Genomic DNA, 27,590 nt, shown 5'->3' with positions numbered 1-27,590 from the left:
CAACTGTGGCAATAAAAGCTGTAAAATGGGGCAAAACTCACTTAACAATGATCCTGCTTAGTCATGCAAATTTTGACCCCAACTGTGGTCATAAGTCGAGGACTATCTGTATTTCTCTTCCTTTCTCCAATTTGTGTTAAAGAGCATCATTTTATACCTTTTTGAGCAGTGCCATGTTATCTTTTCAGACTTATACCTTGAAGATCAATTGTTCCTAATATGAACGTGTTTCTTGACTAGTTTGTTTAATGTGCATGTAAATAAATACTCTTATCAACAGATCAATACTTCTCCAAACCCCATTGTGGGAGATTGTACAAACACAGTGGATGAATCCAGTGATGGATCAGCCATATGACGGCACCACATAAATCTGGGGGTTCTGCTGGTTTTTTAAAAGAAAAGTGAACGTAGCAGATTCACTTTTCTTTGGCAATTGGAGAAAAATGGTAACATTTCTGAATCTCAACTGATTTAGATTAAGCAACAGAATGATAGATAGCAGGTGAGGCTATTGAATGTGCTGCATCTGCCTGTAGTAGGGACTACACAAACATAATTCTAAACAATGTGGAGAGGCATTGGTTTCTGTTTGTTTCCCACTGTTCATCATAACCTGTAAGTCTCAAGAGCCAATTTGGCTACCACTGGTAGGGAAGGGAATGAAAGCAACAGAATGGGCTCTAGTTGCCAAAGAGCATCTGTTGGCAAAGGCTGTAAGAGAAAATAGTTTCTTGCTTGCTTTTCAGTTGTCATTTCCTCTGCATGAAGTGAAATATGGAAGCCTGGGGGAATAGTAGGGATGTTCTAGACATCTTGTATCACAAATTGAACTAATAATCCCTTGGATCCCCTTCTGAGCTATGATTTTACCTGTTGATAACACTGTATGCTTCTTCAGTGCCAATAATACAGAGAGCATTCACAGCAGCATATGTTGGAGCAAGATGTGGGTGTTGGCCTGGTCCTCCTCCAAAACCTCCGTTTGGGCTCTGACAGTGGCTCAGGAATTGACACACACTACACACCAAGGAAAGGCAAAGGCAAAGGCAAAACTAGTCTGTAACAAGCAGCAAATGCTACATTTCCTCAATAGTTCAGTTTTGCTAAAACTCTTGTCCAGTACACCCATTTCTGAAAACAGCTATTATTCAAGACTTTTTCAAATGTCTCCCTCTTGTCATGTATCACCATCATAAGGTAATTGAGGGGGGGAGGAATCCAGAACTTTTATTCTAGTGCAAATTTTATCATCATTCCCATGCCACTATATTCCACTGACACAGAATTCATATCTTCAACTGATTGTATCAAATCCGAAAAAACACAAGTGAGACACCACTTGGGCAATGAAGCTTATGGTTGCTTTATGGCTGCTCCTGAAAATATAAGGCAGGATAGGATGCCCAAGTGCATCAGGAGGGAACGTTTTGGTTTCTCTTCAAACTATAAAGGGGAGGGGAAAGATCTGCAGAAAGAGGAAAGCAGGGGAAAGGAGTGCAGAATAACCATTTTGTGCTCCTACAGGAGAAATGTATAGTGGTTGAAGAACCAAAATATCTGCTCAAAGATTGTCTCTCATTAAAATTACTTAGCTAACTGCATGATTTCCACTATGGTTTGATTCTGGTCAGATATGATTTCTGAATGCTCTCCCTTAATTATTCAGAGTAACCTTATCACTTGCTCTGATCTAATCAGGTTTCAACACGTAATAATCCTATGAATTAAACTGCCTTAATTATAGTTTGTCAAAATAGACCAATTTCTCAGCAGAGTTCATGAAATTAAAATGATCCACACTTTAGGATACAGACCACACAAGTTGCAGTTATTTTTTTAAAAAAGGAGATGAGGCATATGGCCAAAGCTCAAGGTGACTCATCCACATCATATAAAACCAGCTTAATTATTGTCCAAATGCAGTCACAGCCTTGATAGGCTTCAGTAGCTGGTCGAACATGGATGATCGAAGAAGCAAGTTAACCTTGAATTGTACCTGGTTTGGGAGGGGGGGGGGCACACTTCCAAAGGATTCCAGGGCTACTGAAATCAGCTCAAGAGCATCCTTACCCTTTAAATTCATGGTTCTTATCAGTTTTCTTGTGTGTTGGGGTTTTGGGTACAGGATACAGTACTGCCAAAGGATTCCATTGGTGATGGGACTGAACATGTGAGTAGCAATGAAGGAAGGTAAATGTCGCCCACCCCTCTGCAGCTCCAGGGCCCTCAAAATCTGTCCCAAATGATTGATTGATGGACCCCTCCAGGGCAGATTTTGGGAAGGGCTAGGACAGCGGTTCCCAACCTTCCTGGCTTAGTGGACTGGCAGGGGAGGGGAGGAGATTGGATGGTGCTGTGTGAGTGAAAGGGAGTGCATGAATGCACGCAACTCCATTTACACCAGTGGTGAGCACGAGTGCCCACTGCACACACAAATGGAGCTGTGTGCACGAGCGCCTGCTGTTCACACAAGTGGAGCTGCACACACATACACACTCGCCTGCCATTTGCATGGCCCGGTTCTGAACAGGCCATGGCCCGGTGGTTGGGGACCCCTGGGCTATGGGAGAGAAGAAAGCCCTGCCATCTGTATGAAGTGGACTGAACAATCCGCCAGTCAAAGGTGAAAATCTTGCCTCCTTGTTTGGATCCCAGGCAGGGAATCTCTGTCAGCTTTGATCTACAATGTGATAATACAATATATAATATTGCACTGTATTTTGCTAAATTAGTTGTGAAGCCTGTGGGAATGCAATGTTTTTAAAATGGGAGAAATTATAAGACTATCAGAAATGGGTCTGTGCCTCCAAAGAACAAGTCCGGTTGTTTCTCCCTTTTTTCCTCATAAACTGCAGAACTTTACTCTTGTCAGAAATGTGGCATATCTGACAGTGGCTTGTAGGGAAAAGTAGTATCTGTTGTGTCTCTCCCCTTACCTTGCAAATCTTCTCTCCCCAGAATCTTTCCTCTACATAACAGAGCTCTTGCCACCACCATTACCTAAGCCCATCACAATAAGTACTAAAAGCTTCTACTCAAGAACAAGTTATTAAGATGTTGTTGGAGCAAAATGAATGAGACAATGCACTGTTGTAGTTTTAAAATAATCTGGACACATGATGCATGGGCAATGGGATGTTAACTCCGAAAGTCAAGTGCTCTGCATAGCTGATGAAGATTTCAGAATATCAATGTCTACAGTCATTTTTTGCTGCAGAAATGTTAAAAGTAGTGGAACAGAGCTCCACTTCATATTATACTTACCATTTCCCACTATGTGAACTCTGGGTTTTAACTTTAATACAATTATTTACTGATAAGGTAGTAATCTGTCTCGCATGCATCCTGCTTCTGCATAATCATTTGTCTTTTCCACCCCAAGCCTCATTCCAATTTAAATGCTACATCAGTATAGCCACTCTTTTCATCTAATGAACTGAACTCCAGCTCATGAAAGCTTGTGCCTTTTAATAAAATGAGTTAATCAGAAAAAGTGCCACCAGGCTCTTTCTAATTTTAATTTTAATTTAGGTAACTTTATTGAGTAGCTTGTTGGAAAAACAGAATTAAAGATGCATAGAATCCAAAGCCTGATTAAACTTTTCTTGATTTCTACAGTAGAGGTTAACTGCAGTATTTTTTTAAATCTTCAATGAGGACTGGAAACTTTTAAGGAAATCATTCTTCAAAATAAGAAGAGTTATCCTCTGTTCCTATATCACATATTGTACACTGTGCAATTTCTGAGTAAATCCCCATAATGCTAAAGAAAGAGTACATCTGATAAAACCAAACTTACTCTGATGCTACTGAATCTGGTATTGGTTCCCCCAAGAGCTCCAGGCTGTGCAGGATCCAATAGCACAGCCATGGGCGGCTGGCATCCAGACACTACAAAAAAAAGAGAACTACACCTGTTCAAATCTTACACAACAAGCAGTACTATATTTGCCTCAAATGAGGGAGCATTTTGTGCAGGAGATTGCTTTATCAGAACAAAAATACTGAAAAGCAAACAGCTCATCTAAGAGCAAAGGAACTTGAACTTGGGAGTATTCTGACAGTGCCAAAAAAATTGTTATGATTTGTTCAGTAGTAACCTCTCTTTTTATTTATTACTATCCGGACAAAGCAAAAACCATATAAGTAACTAATCAATGGAGTCCCGTCCCCCCCGCCCCCAGGTCTGGCCCTCTACAGATGTGCTGAGACTGCAATTCACAGAATTCCCCGCACTTATCTTCTTTTTGGGAGCAATAGCTTAGAATTCTAGAGAGGGTTGATCCTCCAGCTGAAAGAGCTAACAAAGCCTAACAAAGCCAGCCAATAGAACTCAATTTGTCTCCTTCTAGCCCACCTAATATTCAGGTGTCTGAGAAATAGTAAAAGCAGAAGCAAAAGAGGAGAGTATGAAACACCAAGGACATTATAGACCATGGTCAAATCTATGATTAGAAACCAACAAACTGCAAACATAATCGGGAAGAAGGCGGAGCCTCCTCGCTGACGGACCGTAGATCGCGACTCTCTGCGGCTATGGTCCGTGCTCTTTTGTTGGAGAGCCCCGATCATTACGATTAGGGGGTGAAGCTGCCTTGGAGGGGCGGCGGAGTAAGGGGAAGCCGCAAGCCAGGTTGAGGGGAGCCGCATCTCCCCTCCTGGGCTTGGTCTTTCCCCTCCACCGAAGACGAATGCAGCAGTGGTTTAAAATGGCCACCCCGAAGAGGAGGACTCAGCTGGATTAAGCTTTGTGCAGGAGGGAAGAAAGAGGTAGGTAACATCTGAACCGGGACAACTGGGCAATACAACTAAACAAAAGTATCCCAGGATTAAGGTAACATGGAATTTTTAAGAAAAGAAAAGTGAGCGGCAAAATTACAAAGGCACAGGAAAAAAAATAAGAAAATATTTTTGACAGCTAAGTGGGGCTTTGAACCGGGAAAGAAAGAAGCCGGAACTAAAGATTTAACTAAATTGGAATAAAATATTTTGGCAATAAACAGGCATAAAATAAAGCTGGACTTAAGATTGTCAAAAAATAATAATAATAAAGTTTACAAATTGAAGACTGGACTGTGCTGGAATACTGAGGTTCGAAAAACCCTAAACAAAAAAATAGGGGAAAAAGGTGAAGACTTTGTATAATGGAGACTGCCACCTTTTGACAAAAACTTGAGCTCAAACAAAAGGGAAAGCATCCTGTTTCTCAATGAACTTGTGTGGATATAACACAAAAGAAATATTGAACAAAGTAAGAATCTTAGAAAGTGAAAGCAGAACCAGAATAAAGAAAAAAGCAAGGAAAGACTGACTGTGGGATTGATTGATGTTTTTGGTATAGACCCTGGGCTGGAATAATTGAGAACTTTAGAAAATTGAAAGAAGAAAGAAGGAAAGTAAAAGTGGTTTTTTTGTGGACTTTAATGATCATAAAATACAAGAGTGTGTAATGATGATATCTCTTCGGGAATTAAAAATGGAACTTAAAAATATGAGAGAATTACTACAGGAAAGAGGCGAATCACTTTGCTCTGTGTTAGAAAAAATGGAAATGGCGATTGAAGAACAAGAAGAAAGAGCTTCAGAGGAGGAGGAGTTAATTTAAGGAGAAGACATTTTAAATAGACAAAGAACATTACAAAGAAGTGGGGAAAGAAGGAAGGTTAAAAAGTTGAGATTTAAGAAGGCAATCAAAAGGGGGAATACCTGTGAAGTCGGGAAAGGCAGAAAGACCCAGCAGAAAAGGGGAAAGGAAGATATTAAGAAAGAGAGGGATATAAACTGGAATGAGAAAAGATATGAGGAAAAGAGGGGGAGGAGAAGCAGTAAGAAACAGGTGCATGAAATAAAGAAATATGGAAATAGTAAAACGTGGAAAAGAAATTGTTTTTTCAGAGATAATGGTTGATGAATTAAAAAGGGGATTCTGCAGGGTGACAAGGGGTAATAAGAATATTTCTGCAATTAAAAATATTTAGAAAATAGGGTAATACAGATACTGATAACTTTTATTAAAAATTAAGGGGGGAAAATATGCTGTGGAATCCAAATGAAAAGATGTAATGATTATTATTGTAACTTCCTAAAAATAATGGTTTATTGGGAATCAAGATGAAGGAATAAAGGTATATTTTAATCACTGAGGTGTCACACTCAAAGCAGTAAAAGGGGGGGAACCTATACTTGTTTTTTTCTTTAGTGTTAAAATTTATATTAATCTAGAATTTATAAAAAATGTGTAATGGAAAGGAAATATGACTAAAGAACCAACTAAATTAATAAGTTAATATAGACTATTAAAAGCAAGGAGAGACTTTGGTAAACTATTATTATTATTATTAATTATTATTATTATTATGCGAACATATTGTTTATCTTTATTTTTAAAATAAATATTAAAGGATTATATTTGAAATAGTTGAAATGAAACAAAAAAATGTTTCAATTGAGATTAGTGAAAGAGGCTAGAATTAGTGTGCTTGTTTCTCTCCTTACTGAAAATTTGGAATGGAAAAGGTAATAATAGAATTAAGTATGCATATATGAATGTATAATTGCTGTCTTATTTGTATGTAAAGGTGATGACCCGGAAATACGTTGTCCACTAAAAAGAGATTTTTGTTTTTAATGTGAAAAACTGAATAAAATTTGTTAAAAAAAACCTGCAAACATAATCAATAAGGAAAAAAGTATACATTTGGTTCAAATTGCAAAAAATTACCTCATAGGCATCTGTCAATTGCCTCAGTCCTCTCTTCAAGTAATGGAAATGTTTCTCTTGTTGCAAAACATACCTGATGGATTGACCAAAAGACATACAGTTTAGCAAAGTTATAGAGTACCATCAGAGTGATGAACAGACTTGCTTTTCATTCAGTTAATTAAAGGGACAAAGAATAACCTGTATTTTCCATAAATATAGTGTATATATGGAATTTGGTATGTTTGTATTTATGGATATATTCCTTGAGCAACTATCAGACCACTTCACACAAAATGAATTCTGGCTTATCAATATACAAGCAGCTTTATCTTTCTACAAACAAGCAAAATGAGTTTGGATTTAAATCAGGAATCTGATCTTATTCTTACTGGAATAAGTCTAGCCTGAGGCTCATGCATTACACTATGCAAGCTGTGGCAGTTAACTATATGTTTGTTAACGGTACTCTCTTGAGGAAGAAGCCAAGGGATCTAAGCTGTTCAGTCATTAGTTAGCCATATGGTTTGTCATCAGTTGCAAATGCAGTCACAATACACTTAATGCTATGTTAGATCAAACCAAGGTCCATATAATGGACATTCTTGTCCGGAGCCAAATGAATGCTCAGACTAGAAGTATGCAACCATTTCAGGTAATGAGGACCAGTATACAATTACAAGCAGAGTTTTGGTGACTTCAGAACTTTCGTTCATGATTTTATATATTTAACTTTGAAAAAGATTTTGTTGGATAGTAAAGAAAAGATAAACAAGATTAATCTACCTGTAGTGCCCACAAAGTAGGGTTGTAGAGAAAATAGGTGGTAGATTTATTACTTGCCCAACCCAACCCCTAATAAAGTCATTCGTTTTTTTTATGAAGGGAGAGCAATCTAAGGAGTCTTGTCATTGTAAAGTTTGAGAATCCTGCCATAAATTAATAGTGCAATGTGGTGCATCAATAATTTGTGTCAAACTGTCAGTTAATTTCCGTTGGATAAACATGAAGAATAACAAAATAATTTCCACTTCTTGCAATTTTATTGCAACATTAATGATTAACAGTGATTCTGCTATTGCTTATTACAAAACATCCAAAATAATTACCCAGTATAAAAGATTTTAAAACAAATTCACTAAAAAGTGTGTTCTCTGAAATCATGAAACATTTGGGAAAAAAACATTAAAATGGAAGAATCAGCCAAGGTGAACATATGTGATTGAAAGATTGAATTTAATAGGCAGGTCACTAAAGGGTGAATCAAAGAAATATTGTGGATCGGGCAAGGATGTTCTAGGAAGCAGATTCCTACAGATTTCAAATAATAATATAAAACCAAGAAAAATACATACATGCATAAACCCAAGATAACAAAAAAAGTCAGTGAAATGATTGATTTTATAAGTATTTTTTATTCTGCCTGTTTCTTGGGGGAGGGCTTTTTTTTGGCTAAGCCACAATTGCTAACTATGTAAAGTTTTAAAAAGAATAACAACAAGAAGTGGAGAAGAGGTAGAGATGAGGATGAGAAGGCTCTGGGGTGGAGTTTCCTCCCCTCTCCTCTGTTGTTTGCACTGGAAGAAAAGCTCCCATTCAGAACAGCAGACTGTCATCCAACACAAAAACAACAAGGGTGACTTCATGATGTTTCTCTAAGATTTAATGAATGGAACACTATAAAATATTCCACAAGTGGGCATTAAAGCTGCATACACTTATACACGCTTGAATATTTAGATACATAAACCCTTCCCATCTGCCCCCATGATTGCCCCCAGTTGCATCTTCCTTCACAAGGGCCTTTGTAGGGTTGAGAGATAATCTGCAGATGTGAGAATAAGTGTAGGAAACTTCTATAAAAGGAACACATTCCTCAAAACAGATAAGCCAGCACAATTCAAAATCCAAAATCCTTAACATAAAAAGTTTATGCTTTTTTTAACTATACAGAAGAAAAGGAACATGAATACAATAACTTACTGGGTGTCGTGATGGTTTCTCTTGTAAACATCAAAAACTTCTTGAACAATATCCTCCACTTTTGTCTGCATCAAGCCAAGGGGACAAAGAAGAGTCACAGAAAACATGGAAAAAGAAAGCACTAAAATTAGCACAATAATTGTTATGTGAAGAGGTCAGTCATCACATTACAATACAATGATGTCATAGCATAACATGTCAGAAGTATTTTAATGATTGTGAATGCACCCAGGTAGAGTCTTTTGTACCGCAAACACTTCTCTACTGGTGCAGAAGACATTTTCCATGCTGAAAGACTGCACTGGTATCAACATGGCTTTCCATAATCTTAATTAATACTTCTAGGATCAAACTATTTGAGAAACCCTATGATGTCTCATTTCCATAGTGGAACACAATAACAGAAAAATGCTAGCAATAAGTTCTTAATGAACACTAAAATGTGACACATAGCATATATTTTACTTGAATAAAATGGCAGAAGATATTTAAAATATTAATAGTAACATGGGTAGCAGCAAGAAACATTAACTGAAGAATGCTCTCAACAAATGACTCAAACTAATAAAGATCTATTGTTCCTTTAAAAAGGGGCAGAGAATTTCAATTTTCTATTATATTATTGTTTGTTCAACAGAGCAAACTTACAAAGAAGTACTTCCATTGGCAAATTAGCGGCTCCATTGTCAAAGTTTTTCTTGCCTCTACTGAACAAGGCTGTTGCTTAGTTTGCTGGCATCCCACCAACATGGTAGTTAATATATTTTTTTATTTGTATCCCATCATTATTATTTTTATAAGTAATTCAAGGTAGCAAACATATCAACATACTGTCCTCTTCTTATTTTCCCTTCAGTATCCCTGGGCCAGGGGTGGGCTTCAAAAAATTTAGCAATGGGTTCTCTGCCCGGTTGCTGGGTGGCAGTGGCCTAGTCAGCCTCCTGCACTACGGCAGAGGGTGTGTGGTTTCGCCCTCCCCAGGCTCTGGAGGCTTTCCTTGAGCCTGGGGACGGCGAAAATGGTCTCCCTGGGCTCCAAAGGCTGGAAACAAGCCTGTTTCCGGCCTTCCGAAAGGCCTATTTTTTGCCCTCTCCGAGCCTCTGCGCAGGCCCTGCACTTATCTGGGATCCAAAACGGGCCATGTGGGGACTCCTGGGAGGGGAGGAGTGGGCAAGGCTAGCCAGGAGTAGGATTTGCTGGTTCACCAAACTGCCCATAAAATTAATAACCAGTTCACCTAAACCAGGGTGAACTGGTAGCAGCCCACCCCTGGGTTGGGCTGAGACAGAGTGACTGGCCCAAGCTGTCTTTCATGGCTAAGACAGGGCTTGAACTCATGGTCTCTTGCTTTCAAACTTAATGCTAGATGCTTAATGTTTAACCCTAGACCAAACTAGCTATAGCACACATTACAATACCACACATGAATCAGATGCTGGCTGTTATGCCGGTAAAAAGTACTTTGTGGTAGGTGATCACCAAAATTCAAACCTAGAGCCTAGAAGACGAAATGAAATGAGCAATCAAGGAGGCAAGTTATTTATATTCTATTACAAGGCTCCAGAATTCTTCTAAAAGGGGCGTTGGTTCTTACCTGATACGCTTCTTTTCGTAGAGCTGCAGAGAGTGTCCAGGTTGGGAGGTGCTCCAGTCTCGGCTCTCACAGGCTGAGCTTGAAATTGAGGAACGCCTCTCACCATCACGTGGTCCTCTGGGCGCTCCCCAGTTTTGCGAAGACGAGAAGGAAGGCCCTGTTCTCATCCTAACTAAAAATTATTAGTTTGCTTGGTCGAACAGCGAGGTTCCCCACCAGACGGACTAATGGGTGGGGCTGGACACTCTCTGCAGCTCTACGAAAAGAAGCGTATCAGGTAAGAACCAACGCCCCTTTTCCATAGAGCTGCTCCGAGTGTCCAGGTTGGGACATACCAAAGCTTGGCGAGTCCTGCGGGCGGGCTCCCGTCTGGGGTGGAACCTCCCCTGGAACCTCGAGGACTCGCTGAAGGACCCGCCTGTCACAAGAAGACTCGGCGGATGCGAGTACATTAGTCTTATAATGCTTGATGAAGGGAGATGGGGATGCTCAGGTGGCAGACCTGCAGGTGTTGATTATAGAGGCTTGTGTGGCCCATGCGGCAGAAGAAGCCGCATTTCTAGTGGAGTGGGCGGTGATGCCCATGGGAACGGGGAGGGACTGTGCATGGTAGGCCTTGGCGATGGCGGCCCTAATCCAGCGGCCCACAGTTGTGGGCGTCCCCTTGCGACCGAGGGAAGCAGGTTTGAAAGACACAAGCAAGGCCTCTGACTTGCGAAAGGGCTGGGTGCGTTTGGTATACACTCTCAAGGCGCGCCCTATATCAAGGGAATGCTACTGTCTCTCCCTCTCTCGAGAGGGATTGGGGCAGAAATAGGGAGTATGAGCTCCTGAGCTCTGTGAAAGGTTGAATTTATTTTAGGGGTTGCCATCTCCGAGATCCGACGAGCGGATGTGATGGCCGCAGGAAAAAAACAGACTTGAGGGCGAGAGACTGTAAGAGAGTCTCCCTGGGGTTCAAAGGGGGGCTTGGTAAGAGCGACTAGGACCTTGATGAGGTCCCAGGTCAGAAGCGGCATATGGTCGGGGGGGGAAGAGACAACCGTTGCGAGGGCAGCGATATGACGCCTTAGGGTGTTGGTAGACAGTCCCTTGTTAAGGCCCTCCTGAAGAAATCCAGGATCTGGGTGATGGAGAGAGAAAGAGGGTTAATTTGGGACTTGAGGGCCCAGGCACCGAAGGCGACCCACGTAGCGTTGTATATACAGGTGTCTATAACCTGGCTGGAAACATTCTGCGCTTTTAAGTGGTTTCGCTCGACCCCCAGACGGCTGGTTGGGGCCATGGGGGGTTCGGATGTAGTAGAGGGCCCCGGACAGGGGACTCCTGTCGGGAGGGTTCTCCAAGGGGCACCACCAAGAGGTTGCGGAGGATCGCGAACCAAAGGCGTCTCGCCCGAGGATGATGGAGGTGGAGAGAGGCATAAAGGAGCCCCTGGGGCCCAAGGCAACAGAGGGCATTGTGACTCCCCGCCCCTTGGGGAGGGTATCCGGGAAGAATCTCAGTGGTTGGGCGTTGAGAGAGGGTGCACAGGAATACACCATGGGGAGCCCGAAGATTGAGACTGTCTCCTTGAAAGGGAAGGGTGGAGGGGCCCTTGTGTTTGGGCCAGAGTGGCCCTGCCGAACCAAGCTGCTTAGGAGTGTAATGTTCCCGATCTGTGACCTGCCCTGATGGAGGCCAGATTCGGTTCCCGCCAACGGCAAAGGCGTTCGGCTTCCCTCGTGAGCCTTGCTGACCGAGTGCCCTCTTGTATGGGGATATGTATCTTTGTGGTGTTGTCTGTGAGGACTATAACGAGAGGCTCGCGTACCTGGGGTAGGAAGCTGCGAAAGGCCAGGTGCACAGCGAGGATCTCCAGATAATCTATGGAGCGGGGTAGATCTGTTGCCGACCATTTGCCCTGAGGCAAGATGAGGAGGGCGAGAGCGCCCCAGCTGGGAGCCTCGCGACCGTGGTGACGGGTAGCCTGTCGGGTACCTTGAGGTAGTGACCCTTGTTGATGGCCGGCCCGGTCCCTCAAGGGAGGGACATGAGGACTTTTTGGTGGGACTCCGACCCGAAGTCGCGAGTTGGTCCTTTCTGAACGTTGGTACGACAGCAGAAATCATGTAGAGACGTTTGTTCCGGGTCTCGGCTAAGAATGGATCGAGAGCCGGTCCAAAGAGTTTTCCCCCAGAAATGGGGGCTGAGGCTAGCTTAGCCTTGTTTTTGACGTCCGCTTGCCAGTGGCGGAGCCAGAGCAGGCGGCGGGCGGTAACCTGGGACGAAATGGCCCTGGTAGAAAATTTTTGCAGCCTGGAAAGTGGCGTCCGCCGAGAACTCGGCCGCGGCTGTGAGCTTAGCGATGTCCTGCTGCGCTCTGAGGTTGGTTGCGGGGACATGCTATTTGAGCTGTCGAAGCCACTTGATAGAGGTTCTGATGAAAAAGGACGCGGCAGTGGAAGCTCTGACTGCCCAGGCGTCAGAAAGGTGAGCGCGGCGCAGGGCCAGCTCAGCTCGTTTGTCCTCGGGCTTGAGTGCCTCGAGGGCATCGCTAGGAGTTGAACGGGAAGCTAGGCCCACCATAGGCTCGTCCACAGGAGGGGGATCGAGCAAGAGGGAGAACTGCGGGTCAAGGTTGAAAAACCGCTTGTCCTGAGTGTTGGGAGGGGGAGGGGGCCCCGAGGAGGCTAGCTGCCTGGAGACCAGGTCGGAAAAGATAGGTGGGACAGGGATCACCTCAGTTTTCACCACAGGCTGGGAAAAGATAGAGTCGAGAGGTTCCCCCGAGGCCACTGGCTTAGGCAGAGTGGGAGGGGTCAGGCCAGAGGTATTCTTGGCCTTGAATAAAAGGGACCTAAACAGGTGCGGTTTAAACAGCCCCACAAATGCGGGCTGGTCCGGAGTGAAGCCCTCGTCCTCCAACATGTCCCCCTCCAGTGGGTCTGCTCCCGGGAAGAGCTCACTGCCCATGATGGACCCCAAATCGAGGTCTTCCTCGTCCCCAAAGAGGGAAAGTCCTCCGGGCTCCTGTGTTTCCATCTCCTCCATCCCCAAAGGCAAGGGCAAATCCCCGTGGGATGCTACCTGACCGTGCGAGACCGCTGATCCGGAGAGCGATCGAACAGATGGTACTTGAGCCTCAGGGGCCACAGGCCGTGGGGCCGGTCCGACCTTCTGCTGGAGCTCTTGCGCTATCACTTGCCGGATGGCCAGCTCCATCCATTGTTTCAGGTTCTCAGGGATCTCCACCGTGTGGGGTGGATGAAGCTCCTCCGGGCGCAGGCCTGCAGCAGTGGGAGTAATGGTGGCCTCAGGGGCCTGTATAGGCTGTGAGGAAGAGGAAGGAGCAGGGGAGGAGGGGAGAGGAGGGTGGGCGGAGGTTGAGGGAGTGGAGTTGGAAGGAGCCAGGGGCACAGAGCATAGCTCTCTGGACCGCCTGTCAATCTCCTTCTCAAGTGCCCTTTGCCGCCTGAGGGCATCCCTCTGGGAGGCCTTGGAGACTTCCTGTGCCTGTTTGCGCAGGTGGTGAGATTTTGACTTGGCCTTCAAAGAAGTGCCACGAGATGCTTTGTCATCTGCCATCTGGAAAAAGAAGAAGAATATTTTTGAATTAATGTGAGACGGTTGGCACGTCTGGATGCAGCCTACATAGAGGCAGGGGATCCCAACGCTTGTTTCACGCCCCCCTTTTGATCAAAAAATTGTTTGTTCTTTTTTTTTTTTTTTAAAGGTTAATGAAGAGCAGGGCCTAGCCCAAGAACCCAATCAGCCAGAATGAACGCCAGGCAGCTGCCCCTTCCGGGCGGACCGGGGGAGGGGGATGACAATGCTGCTACCTCGCCGGCTGGGAAGGCTGGGGGCCAAAGGCCTGTAGTGCTTGAAAGGGCTTCAAGTGAATACTTGAAGGCTGAGCAGGAATATGAGCAGTCCAGGGATCTGCCTAGTGATTAGAGCCTTATATGTGCGCAGACAGTTAGGAGAAAGGAGCCTAGAGAGAACAAGTCAGGGGCCGGAGCATGACTACAGACGATCGGCTTTGCAGGCACAATCAACATAGCGGCGACATCTGGGCGCGCCCGGGATGGCAGCCGCGATCTATTTGAAGCCAACGAACCCAGCGGCGGAAAAAAATTCTCCCAGGGAGAAGGAGAAGGGCCAGAGGGCTGCAATTGGTGGGAGAATCAGGGGATAGACTTCCCCTGAGCTAAAGACGTTCGTGGGGGGGAAACAGCGACCGGAAAAGGTGAGGCAGGAAAAAAGCGGCAGCTTCACGCTGAGCGAAGGAACGGCAGACGAAGGGGTGGGGGGCAGCGCTCGAAGTGCTAGATTCTGCCCCTAGAAGTGATTAAACAGTCCCCCCTGATAGAGAAGAAACCCTTAAGGAGTTCAAACCTCTAATCTGCGCTGCGAAGAAAGAGAGGGTCCAAAAGTAAAGAAATTTCAATGAATAGGAGTGCTGATCGACCAGAGCTGAGAAACAAACAGCCTGACTATCACGAGGCTGAGCTAAAAACTGGGGAGCGCCCAGAGGACCACGTGATGGTGAGAGGCGTTCCTCAATTTCAAGCTCAGCCTGTGAGAGCCGAGACTGGAGCACCTCCCAACCTGGACACTCGGAGCAGCTCTATGGAAAATTCTGTAATTCTAGTTCTTAGTGAATTGTTAAGAAAAAAACATATATGAAGCTTCTATTTAAAAAAATGTTGGGCCCTAAGCTCTCTGAGATATATAACAAGAGGTAGAAAAATAGAGCAGTGGAAATTTGATGTCAGCCCTCCAAAGTAAACCAAACTTACAAACCAAAGACACAATAGCTATTACTACTTTTACTATAAGATGATAGTAACAGAACCTTGAAAGTCTGAATGCATCCCATTCCTCCACTCCACCCTCTTATCTTTGTAAGAATTTGAGAGGAACATGTTTGAGACACTTTCTCAAATTACATTTCTGCCCTGGACACAGATTCCTTTTATCTAACCCATTGTCTTGATTGCAGCTCTTCCTCCTATTCCTCAAGTTGTTCCTTACTGCACTGACTGACCTGATATAGAAATGGTAAATGGACAGGAGAGAAAACATTCAAAACTTGGATGGTTTAGATAATGAAAGGCCTCACAATTAGGGGATTCAAAAGCCATAAAGGGATATGTACATCCCAATTTTCATTGCTTAAAGTAATAGCCAGCCTTGTTTTTCCAAACACAGGTTAGGCAAAAGCCAAAACAACAAAGATATTTGTGTGTGTCTGTTTTCTGTTCAAGCAATATATATCTTCTGGGAAAGCTCAAATTGCATTCTACAACTGGTCCTTGTGTCCAATTAAAGAAACATTCTGTTCACATTTTTTTGCAGGTTACCTTGTAGTATTTTCTTGTCTAAATTTTTTAAAAAATATTCTCTTCTTTCATGGAAAGATCTCCTGGAATGATGACAGTTATTGTACATCAGAGATATTTTAGGTTTCTAGCAACAAATCTCAAATCTAATTGTCATTCTGGCCTACAGTATAGAGAAGGAAAACAAGAGCAACTAAACTTAACTGTAGGCCATGGAATCCTAACACATTGGATAATACAGAATTGTTTTGACAGCTGACTTAAACATGCTTCTCTTCAAGGATTTAAGAAAGATGTTTGGCTGTTTCAAGTTTTTCTATGAATGCAGATTATAGGATTGAGATTATGCATCTTTTAAATGGCAGAATAAATATAAAATTGCAGAAAATACAGTAACCAGACAATTTTTGCTTCCTAATCTTTTCTTTTTCATGGGGAGAGTCATCTTAAAATCATGGACTTCCGTTTCCTTTGGGATTAATACAAAATAGTACTAGGACTACCAACTCAGGTTTTTAACATAGTCTTAAAAAGCATGAGCCCCTTTACCTCAAATTAAACTATACTGTGTACCTTTGCTCTCACCCTGGTGCTTCTTAGGTGTGCACTAATTGCATTTCCCCAATTTGCAGTCCCAAAGAATTTGGTGGTGTTAGGATGGTGAAAGCTAAGCTTACTAATCAGCACCAAAGAGCAGCCCAGTCCAGATGTTATAGGCTTTTCCTGCCCCTGCTTAATTCCACAAATGAATGAGAGATTGTATATGCCAAGCATAAGTGCTCTACGTCTAACTTCAAACTCCCTTCATTGTCAAGCTTAAAAAGTCTTAAGGAACAAACTATTATAGTATCACCACCAAATTAGATTTTATTACCCGAAAGGTACTCTGAACATGAAATAAGATATACTTTACAAAAAAAGAAAAGGACATTAATATAGTTGAAAATAAACTAGAATCTTTTGCCCAGTCATGCTAAATTTCTCAGTTACCTTTTGAAACAATGCATATAGCATGTATGCATGACAGCAAAATTAAGTGTATCTTTATGCAAAATATTTCTTTCCCAGGATTATATTTCATATATCTAATGGTTTGTGACCTATTAAAACTTGTGATAATAAAGTGGTTCATTTGTAAGTTTTCACAAGATACTGTTTAAGATGCTTTATTTTCTGGAACTGACTAATCCAGAATGACAGCTATGTTGATCTGTTATAACAAGTGCACAAAGAATATAGGAGGATCAATAGACTTATTGTGTTATAAAAGCTTTTGTGGACTACAAAATATAATTTGGCTATAAAAGTACAGTATACAACACAATAAATCTTCTCTGCTTAAGGATTCTTTTTGTACTGATTTATTAATGTAACTGCTATGAAGCAGTTATCTTTAAGAAAAAGCAAGCAACGGAGAATCCTAATATGGTAATAGCTTTTAACATGATATAACTCTTAGTATCTTCCACTCCTGAAAAAGAATTACAGGTGCAGATAATTTTGCCCATTAAAATTTAAATTTTGCCCATTACTTAAGCAAACTTATATAAAACATATGCTTGAGTTCTTACAATTTCAAAACCTAGAATAATTATAGCTTATAACTGACTGAACACCAGAATTTATGCTATTATCTTCCTCTCAGTGACCTGATTGTCAGGTGCAGTAAGTTGAACTTCCACACTATGAATCTACTTCCTTTTAATCAATTACTACTTTTTCAATCCATTCACACCAACTTAAAACTCTAAGGTACATTTCAACACATACACTAAGTAAAAGGAATGCCTTTGTATTAGCTACTACAGTCAAAATGTCACCCCTACAATCCTTATCAGCTTAAGCCATAGTTCTAAACTCTTATATCTTCCCTGAATGCCCCACAAAAGTTCCTAGCTACCTTATGAATACAGAGAGCTTGTGAAACTTAGAGAAGTATTTAGACTCCAGGGATTTTGCAAATCTTCCTTTAGATTTAAAAAGTTCTAAATAAGTACTTTTTTTGCAACGTTTTCAAATAAAAGAATCTGTGGCATAATTGCAGGAATGGAGAAAAGGTCACTAAAGGAGGGACTTGAATGAAATACAAAATCTTTATCTAATTCTTCTGAATGACCACTATCTGTACTTTCCACATTTCATTCTGCTCTCCTTATTGTGACTATTTCTATCTGCCTCTATAACAGGTAGTCCTCGACTTACGACCCAATTGAGCCCAACATTTATGTTGCTAAGTGAGAAATTTTTAAGTGAATTTTGCCCCATTTTACAACTTTTCTTGCCAGATTTGTTAAGTGAATCACCGCAGGTTGGTAATTCACTTAGGTTGCTAAGTGAACCCGGTTTCCTCATTGATTTTGTTCATCAGAAGGTTGCAAAAGGTGATCACATGACCCCAGGACAATCCAAGTGTCATAAATATGATACAGCTGTCAAACATCCAATGTAAATCAGGTGACCATGGGAATGCTATAATAAGTGTGAAAAATGGTCATGTCTTTTTTCAATGCTATTGTAACTTGAAACTGTCACCAAGTGAACTGTTGTAAGTAAAAGACTATCTGTACTGCTCTATGTGAGTGGATATTTCTATCTCAAAGGAAATGAATGCATTCTGTACCTTATGAAATGGTACATCCACATAAGCTGAAAGCATAAACAATGTATTATTTGATGTTTCTATTGTAACAAATCAAAATAGTTATCTAAAAACCACAGCAAATTTTAAGGACATCGGAAGATACAGACAACAGTGCTTGTGTGTATGTGTGAATTTACAACATTCAGCATTAACCATTTATTTCCACCAAAATGTTTCCTGCAGTTTCTCAACAACAGTTCTCCGGTTTTATAAAGTGATTCTCTAGGGAAGAAGACAAGGAATTCAAATATAGGGAGATGTGTTCACACAACACATTAATTGGTTTACCGAATTAACTGGGTTTTCAGTACCCACTGGACCATAACACTATCAGCCCACTACATTTCAAGTGTCAGGTACGGCCCAGTTCCTCACCAGGCAAGCACAATCAAAGAAAACATTGGATGAACGCTTGGGAACCGCACCTGGCATGAACTTCCCCATGCAATGAACTCGCACGCTTAACGGAGGGTAAACCGAATGACGCGCCCCACAGCCCGGATAGTTCTAGATATGCTCATCTAGCCCGCTAAAGCCTGAAGCAGCGCACAATGCACCCTGGGAGTTGTAGTCTAACTGCAAGAGAAGCGGGGGCGGTGTCCAGTCCTACCTGCTCCGCCGAAGTGAGGGTCCGAACTCCGTCGTCGTTCAGCCGCTCCCGATACGCGTCCCCGCTCCCGCCACACTGATGGCGCCTTCTCTCGGCGCCGCCGTGGTGGGTGGAAGCTGCTGCTGCTGCTGCTGCTTCTACCTCCGCCGCCGCCGCCATGCTCTTAGAAAAGGGCTCAATCCGCACGAACAATTCCGGCTGCCCGAAAGGCAATGGGCTTAAAACTCAGCTACGGCAGCCCGGAGAGGACAATGGTCTCAACGCGCAGTTATCGTTTAATTTTGCTGACCTTGCTTTCAGGCGCTTGCGAAATAGCTATGGCTCGCTATCGACCTCACGTGGCGTGTCGTTTGATCTCTCATTTCCAGTGGGGCCCAAATACTGGTATTAAGTTAGACACAATAAACGACTCACCTGGGTTATGTGGAACGAATGGAAATTCTTCCTTGCTTGTGACCTATACAGATAATGCTCGAGTTACGACCATAATCTTGAGGCCAAAATTTATGGTGCTAAGTGAAACATTGGCTAAGTGAGTTTGCCCCATTTTACGCCTTTTCTTGTCACAGTTATTAAGTGAATCACTGCATTTGTTAAGTTAGTACCATGTTAAGTGGCTCTGGTTTCCCCATTGACTTTGCTTGTCAGAAGTTTGCAAAAGCTAGTCACATGACCCCAGGACACCAACCATCTTGGTATGAACCAAGTATCTGAATTTTGATCATGTGACCATTGGGATGCTGCTAAGGCTTTGTGAAAAACTGATACTGTAACTTTGAATGGTCACTAAATAAACTTGTAAATCGAGCACTACCTGTACTGTTTTGTTTTGTTTTTTGCTGGATTTAAAAAAAAATGGATGGATTTGGTTTCCTGAGTTAAGCTACATTGGCTTACATCACATAAACCATATTATGGCCTAGTGTGCTTGACTTCATAAGTACACTAAGCTTTACTGTAGTTTATTTTATTTTGGTTTTGTGTGTGGAGGAAACCCAGCCAATTATATTTTATTCAAAAACACAGTTAAATCTAATTGAGTATGATGCAAAATTCATAAATATACTTTATGCCAGCATGGTACATAACTCATAACTTATAATTAGGTGCATGGTGTGAACCAAGAAAATATTTATCCATAAATTCTAGTCAAGCAAATTATGGTTAAGCTTTATAGTATAGAGTATGTCCTTTTATTAGCTTGATTAGAAGAGTATTTTTCCCTTTCCACAGATTGATTTATATTAGAAGGAAGAAAAACCAAATTACTTAGGATTTAATTGTTGTTTAACATGCCTTTACTCACACAGCTATTATATTAAGTAGATTAGGCCTTCTGTAAACCTTTAAACAGACTGCTTTGCAATACATTCCTTCCTGGCATAGACAGGTGGCACGTGGGAAGAAATCCATTTGTTCAAGTTGTAAAATTCCAGTTTTATGCTCTTTAAAGCTCACCTTGTTCCCTGTCTTTAAGCACGATGGGACCAGGAGAATGATTTCATATAGATGGAACAGGGTTTTTTTTTTTTCAGAATAGGGTAACCTTGTTTAATATAGATCAGAAAACAGCAGAGTTCCAATGAAATATCAAAACTGATAGAAATATAATTTTATCACAGTTATAAGAACTGCATTTCATATTTCTGACTTTACAGGGATTAAAATATATATTGACATAATATTATTACCCTTAGTTGATTCCCTCAACTCGGTATCTTCCAGATATGTTGGTCTTTAATTTCCAGTATTCCCACAGATAAGGAAGGAAAGGAAACATAATCCAATACACATAGATTATGCTCATGTATGTTGTGGCAGACAACTGCTCACCTACACTGAGGTACTGTTATTAGAAGGATGAAGAAGCTTGCTTATTTGTTGAGTTTTAATGCTTACACTGCTCATTGTTATATGTTTGTTTTTCAAAATGTAATCAATAAGGGATAGCAGAAGAAAGGATGGATGGACAAATGCTGTGGAGCATAGCACTAATACCATTAAAAACTAACATAAAATATATTTGGAGCTGGAAAGCAATTATGGAGGAAGTAAAACATAACACTACAACATGGGAGTGCTAAATGTAGAAGAGAACCAAAGAGAGAGAGAGAGAAAACAAAAGAACAAGAGAAAAGACAATTCCAGAGAAGCCAAATAAACTATTTTCACTGAAGAAGACATGTGGTAGATGCCAGTCCTTGAACTGGTATCTTTAGAAATGAAATGTGATTTGGCAGCATTACTACAAAACCTACAATTCTCACCACAATATTACAGAATAGTGTATTTGCTTATCCTCCAATATTATCTTTGTGCTCAAATGTCATTGCATTTGACATTTGACAAAATTACCATTTTTAATACAAATCTGACATCAAATAAACCAGTAACTTACAAGCAGCAAATAAATATTTCACCTCCGCAGGACACTGACTTTAATGTGCCTAAACTTGAAAAAACAAAGGTCAGTTGTATCAAGAAATATTTGAACTAAAAGTTATCAGTTTAACATTTATCAAATATTAAACAGATAAACATTTCCTATTACATATTGATAATATGTAGATGTGTTTGTATCATACATAATTGTTATTTTTGAGTTATCAGTAAATGTACTCCTTGTGTAGTATAACATTTCCAAGTTGCACTCAACTTCTGACTACTTCATGAATATATCGTTAGTTTCAGGGGTAGGATTCTACCAGTTCGCACCTATTCACTAGAACTGGTTGATAACATTCCAAGCAGTTCAGATAACTGGTTGTTAGAAGAAATTACTGGCCTAATCCTGTAAGGAAGGCAGGAAGGAAACATTCTGGTGTTACTTACAGAAACTGCCTCTCCGTTAACCCTTATTACATTCTTGGCAGGACTAGACTTCCTGTCTCAGGAATGTCTCTGGAGTTTTTTTCCCCTCCTTTGCTGGTACTTTGCTTGTGTGGAGTGACCATTCAAAGTTACAATGGCATTGAAAAAAGTGACTTATGACCATTTTTCACACTTACGACTGTTGCAGCATCCCCACAGTCATGAGAGGCCAGACGAAATAAGTGCCTCGATGTGAGTAATATTAAGTTGGCCACGCCCAGCCAGTCACAAGACCACCAAGCTACGTCCACCCAATCACATGACCACCAAGCCACGCCCACCAACTAAGTCACACCCACAGAACTGGTTTTTTTAAAAAGTGAATCCCACCCCTGGTTAGTTTTCTTGGCAACTGAACAGAAGAGCTTTAGCACAGAATGATTTCTAGGTTATTTTCACTTTGAGTTTAGCCTATAGTACTAGTTCTAGCCAAGTACAAGTATCCTAACCAAATACTAACCAGGCCCAACTCTTTTTCAAAAAAATTATATGCCATCTATCTTACTAACCAAAATGACTGGAGGTTTTAAATTTTTAATTTCTGAATCCAGAAAAGTCATTAAAATGCTGCCACAGCCACTGATTTTATAATCACATCTATGCATGGTAACTTTTTACAACTTTTAATTGGGCAAAATGGTGCCTCAAAGAGCAAAACCTTTTGAACACTAGAACTTCAAATGGGCTAACTGACAGAATTCATCCAAAAATCAGAGACCCATGAATATCCTGTGATGTTGAAATTTGGCAAATTTTATAAAATGTTTATATAACATAAATGTCAAATATAAAACGTGTATACAAAATGTTTTATGAGTTGACTCATAAAGTATCAGTATCTCAGAGTTGGCTATGCCCAGGTAAATGCTGGACGTAGAATGTTATCTTCAAATAAATTTTTTTTAGTTTTGGCAGTGTGGCTCGAGGCTCATGATTTAATTGGAGTAACTGCCAGAATTCTGACAATAAAATTATCATAAATACAAATGTCTTAAAATATTTCCTGTGGTCAATTCCTGATGTTTGACTATGCTATACATTTCAAGATGGGCTATTTTCAAGGTAGATACATCTCTGAATATCTCTGTGAATGTTTGAGAACTTTTCAAGAACATTAGAAGCTCTGCTATTGTTGAAGGCATTAAAGAATCTGGTAAGGAAATATCTCTGAAATGATGACCCAAGGGATCAGAGGTATGTGGAGTGTGATAATACATTTGTAAGATGTTAAGATCACATGAGTCATATTTGCTGCAGAAGACTCATGACTCCTTACTGTGACATGTTGATAACAATAGAAATTATCCTTTCTTTGTTCAGTGTGAAAAACTGAATATCCATTATATGTGAATGGGATATGCCAGTGGTGGCTAACCTTTTTGGACTCCTGTGCCAAAAATCGTGCATGTGCTTGCACTCGCATGCCAGCACCCAGAAGGCAATGTGCAACCCCCCCATGCCCCCTACGCATGCAATCCTCACCCACCTCCGCTGCCCCCTTACCTGCACTGTGCCTCACAGCTCATTTTCGGCCAGTTTGAGGCCTTTTTCGGCCTCCCAGAGGCTTGAGGAAGGCTTCTGCAAGCCAAGAATTAGGCCCGTTTTATCACTTCCGGTATTTTTGAAAAAATAGGAAGTGACGAAATGGGCCTAGGTTTTGGCCTGAGAAGCCTGCAGAAGCCTCCCTCAAGTCTCTGGGAGGCCAAAAAAGGCCCCAAACAGGCCGAAAATCAGCTGTGAGGCATGTGCATGCACAGTGAGGTAAGTTTGCATGCAGCTCGCGTGCCAGTACAAATGGCTCTATGTGCCACCTGTGGCATGCATGCTATAGGTTCGCCATCACGGGGATATGCAAACCAATCATAGGATGATTTTTATCACATCTAAATTTACTAACATAATTTGGCAAAATAGGATTGGTTTTTCAAAATCAAAGTAAGATATGTTCCCCATGCTAACCTCAGTATTATTAGTATTTTTGTGTATAATTTTAAAATCTATAGGGATTTCACAATACATAATACTGAACCTACAGGTTAGATGGTCTACAAACTAAGGAAATGATGTAGGAAGTAAATCAGAATTGTGATTTATTTCAGTTAGTTCATCTTTCCTCAAAGATGATGATTTTACTAGGTCAGAGGTGTCAAGCCCGATTGCATTGCGGGCCATATCATGATGTATCGGGGTTGGTTTTTGCCCTTGCAGGGCTGGGGTGAATATAGGCTGCATGGGCTGTATCTGGGTCGTGGGTCATGTGTTTGATATGCCTGGACCAAGTAATGAGAGGTATTGATACTTGGAAAACAGTGAAAGCTGTTTTAGGGTTTACGTGTGGATTTGTTTAGCATTGTCAGATGGGAGTCTTCAGGTGTTAAATGTCACTTCTAGATCCCCTTTTCAAGAAATAACTCAAAAAATAAAGAATTTCCACATAAGCAAGAAAAGTTAAAGTCAAGTTCCATAGCATCATATCAAATAGATCCTCTTAATTACAGGTTGAGATTTCTTGCTATCCCTTAGTGCAAACTATGTTTATTGTATGTATATATTTTTACTCCCTCTGATTATTCTTTATCAGTCTGATACGTGTCATCCAGAAATAACAAAATAGTCTTGTAAGAATGGGATATCTTGTTTAGCAGCCTATGAATCACAATGAACTGGTTCTCTCTAAATTTCTTCTGTCCTGGTGCAGAGACGATGTTAAATGATGATCCAGAAGATACGTAAGATCTATATACACTAGGTCTATATACACTGAGCAGCTCCTGTTTGCAATGGAAGTGAGATTGCTATCATAGAAATTTACCATAGCAACAACACAAGTTAGTTAGATTTAAAGGAGGAGCATACCTGTATATGATTAAGGAGTTTCCTATCCAGAATGGAAGTCCTTACACTGGTCCTGTTCCAATTATTATGATTTACAGTGTAAGCATGCTTAGTTATAAATAAGCACCATTTGAAAGGAGCTTATTTCACAGTATAAGTCCCCAGAATTATACTGTGCATACTGCAGACCCTAACTGCATATTCAGAGTTACGGATCAGTTATCAATCCTTATTTAAGGATTGTGACAGCTTGTATTGTACCTTGCTAATATGTAGATTACTTGTGTGGCATTTAACTTACAGCTCTTATGCTCGTAGATTATATACTGACAATTATATATACTGAGAAGTGAAATGTCTTCAAGGAAAAACAATGAAAGTTCAATTGCCTTTTGAAAAAAAACACACCTTTGGGACTGAGAATTATGGGTCTATTGTTCAACTTGCTCTATGATTAACAGCAAAATGTGTTACATTTGTTCAACTTGCTCTATGATAAACAGCAAAATGTACTATATTTGCTAAGTGTTGCAGAGTCTTTTTTTTTTAAAAAAAGTTACTAATAAGGGAGAACATTTGTAGGTCAGGGTTGACATGAGGGGCCCTTAGTGCTCTCTGAGCTTGCTTGTTTTCTTGCAGATGTTACCCAAACTAGGTAACATCATGAATGCCACAATCTTCCAGTGTAGATTGTAGCATTCAGCACTTTCAGAACAAAACAACGACTAAGTTAATTTATAAATATTGTGTAATAATTTGACTTGATTTTGATTTAGCATGCTGTATGAATCCCATTCCTGAGATCAAGATAGTGAAAGTCATAATAGCTTTCTGAATTACCTTCAAGGATTGTAGCACTGTTTTATTGTGGTTCTCTTTTCTGAAGTATCAGTTCCAGTTGCAGAGGAAGGTGAACAAGGAGAAGTCAAGACCAAGGACACTCCACTCAACACTCTTGTCCGTATTATTTTTTACATGTTTAAGGATAACCAGTTTGACGTAGACATGGGGAAAGTCCTGCCCTAAGGAATGAAACTAGCTGGACAGTCATGCTCTCTCAGCTTAGAATAAAGGCAATTATGCCAAGAAAGACTCATCTATGTAGTCATCAGAAGTCAAGACTGACTCAAAGGCACCCTTGTCTTCCATTCCAAACAATTCTATTTTTGAGGCAAATAGATGTGGTTAATGTTCTATCCCTGTTCCTCGAGGCTGAGGAACAGGGTTAATCTCTGTTCCAATCAAATTGATACATTTTAGGTTCAGAAACCTTCTGATTTTTGGTTCTGGACAGAATTGGCCTTCTCCACATAGAACTGATTTGGAGATCCCTATGTATTTTCAATCCTGGTTTGAAGAATGGTGGCAACAGAGGCTAGGAAATTTTGTGGATCAGTTACAGCCTTTGTTAGTTCAGAAAGCAATCCTCACTATCACTCATGACTTGGTCACCTCTTGTTTGGACAATTGCAATGTGCTCTATTTGGAATGTCCCTTGAAGACCCAAAGGCTAAATATGGTAGAGATGTCTGCAGCTGAAGTAGTTAGAGACACTATTTGCCCACAACAGGTACTTCTCGACTTAAAACAGTTCATTTGTAAGTCACTGAACGACACTGTAAAAGATGACTGGTGACCATTTTCAACATATATAACCATTGCAGCATCTCCATGGTGAGATGCTTGGCAACTGACTCCTATGTATGATGTCCTAGAGTAATATCATCTTCTGACAAGCAAAGTCAATGGGAAAGGCAGATTCACTTAAATTATTACTAATTTAAGAACTGTAGCGATAATGAAATGGACAAAACTGACGTAACAACCATCTCACTTAGCAACAGAAATTTTGAGCTCAATTGTGATCATAATTTGAGGATTACTTGTACAACAACTGCTTCACAGTGCTTACAACCCACTCTAAGTGGTTTACAGAGTCAGCATATTGCCCCCAACAATCTGGGTCCTCATGTTACCAACCTCGGAAAGATGGAAGGCTGAGTCAACCTTGAGCCTGGTGAGTTTCAAATTGCAGACAGCCGGCAGTCAGCAGAGGTAGCCTGCAGTACTGCATTCTAACCACTACACCACCATGGCTTATCGTTTCTTACTACTAGTAGATTTTTAGGTGTAATTCAAGGTGTTACTTTGGAAGACCTAAATGGTTCAGGATCTGGGTATTTGTGAGACCATTTACTTTTGAAGAAAAATCTCCATGTACCCAAGGAACATCATCTACATGGAGCACAAGGGCTGGTCATTCCTGCCACTATTTTCTCTGGAACAACATTCTTCCCAAATGTAGGTTGGCCCCAAATCCTTTGGCCTTTCAAATAATATTAAAATGTTGCTTTTAAGGGAGGTTTTAGATCTGCTGTGCTGTTTTCTTCCTGTAAGAAGGGATTTTTTTTTTTGATTTTTTTTTTGTTATTTGGATGGGAAGCAATTTGTAATACAGGTACTCCTCAACTTACAATCCTAGCTAGGCTCAAAATTGTGCTAAGCAATAAAGTTAAGTGAGTTTTGCCCCATTTTATGACTTTTCTTGGCATAGTTAAGTGAATCAATGCAATTGTTAATTTAGCAATATGGTTAAGTGAATCTGGCTTCCCAGATTGCTTGTCATTGTCTTTGACATTGCTTGTCAGAAGGTCGCAAAATGTGATCTCATGATGCTGGGACACTGCAAAAGTAATAAATACATGGTAGTTAACAAGCATCTTTTTGATCACATGACCATATTGCAATAGTATTATAGTATGATATTGCAATAGTAACTCTGAAAAATGATCATAAACCGCTGTTTTCAGTGCCATTATAACTTCAAATGATCAAATGAATGGTTGTAAATTGACAACTACCTGTACTATCTGATTGTATATTATTTCAATCTTGTTACTAGAATTAAGAATGCAAATTGTTCCAGGTACATTGTAACGAGAGCAGCACATGAACCTGTTTATTTTAAAGAGGGGAGTAAAGAAATAAACCTGAAGGGAAGTAATTCAGGCTACTTTCTAGAAGGGGAG

At 40.9% G+C, this 27,590-nt stretch overlaps 1 protein-coding gene across 1 annotated transcript in view; it reads right to left on the bottom strand.

The window, feature by feature from the left end:
* FNTB (farnesyltransferase, CAAX box, subunit beta) overlaps positions 1–19,091 on the bottom strand; it is a 30,558-nt gene extending 11,467 nt beyond the window's left edge. The window contains exons 1-5 of the mRNA XM_026708061.2: positions 18,856–19,091; positions 8,687–8,751; positions 6,725–6,797; positions 3,803–3,894; positions 874–1,020 (exon numbers count right to left, since the gene is read on the bottom strand). Coding sequence (XP_026563846.2) covers positions 874–1,020; positions 3,803–3,894; positions 6,725–6,797; positions 8,687–8,751; positions 18,856–19,014 — 536 coding nt within the window. The 5' untranslated portion in view covers positions 19,015–19,091. The remainder of the gene's footprint in view (positions 1–873; positions 1,021–3,802; positions 3,895–6,724; positions 6,798–8,686; positions 8,752–18,855) is intronic.
* Between the last annotated feature and the right edge of the window lie 8,499 nt (positions 19,092–27,590).

Source organism: Pseudonaja textilis, chromosome 1 (genome assembly GCF_049901715.1).
Source record: "Pseudonaja textilis isolate UNSWEBS1 chromosome 1, rPseTex1.2, whole genome shotgun sequence".
NCBI classification, from domain to species: Eukaryota; Metazoa; Chordata; class Lepidosauria; order Squamata; family Elapidae; genus Pseudonaja; species Pseudonaja textilis.
The sequence above is the reverse complement of the archived record's forward strand: the minus strand, read 5'-3'. Positions and strand labels throughout refer to the sequence as shown.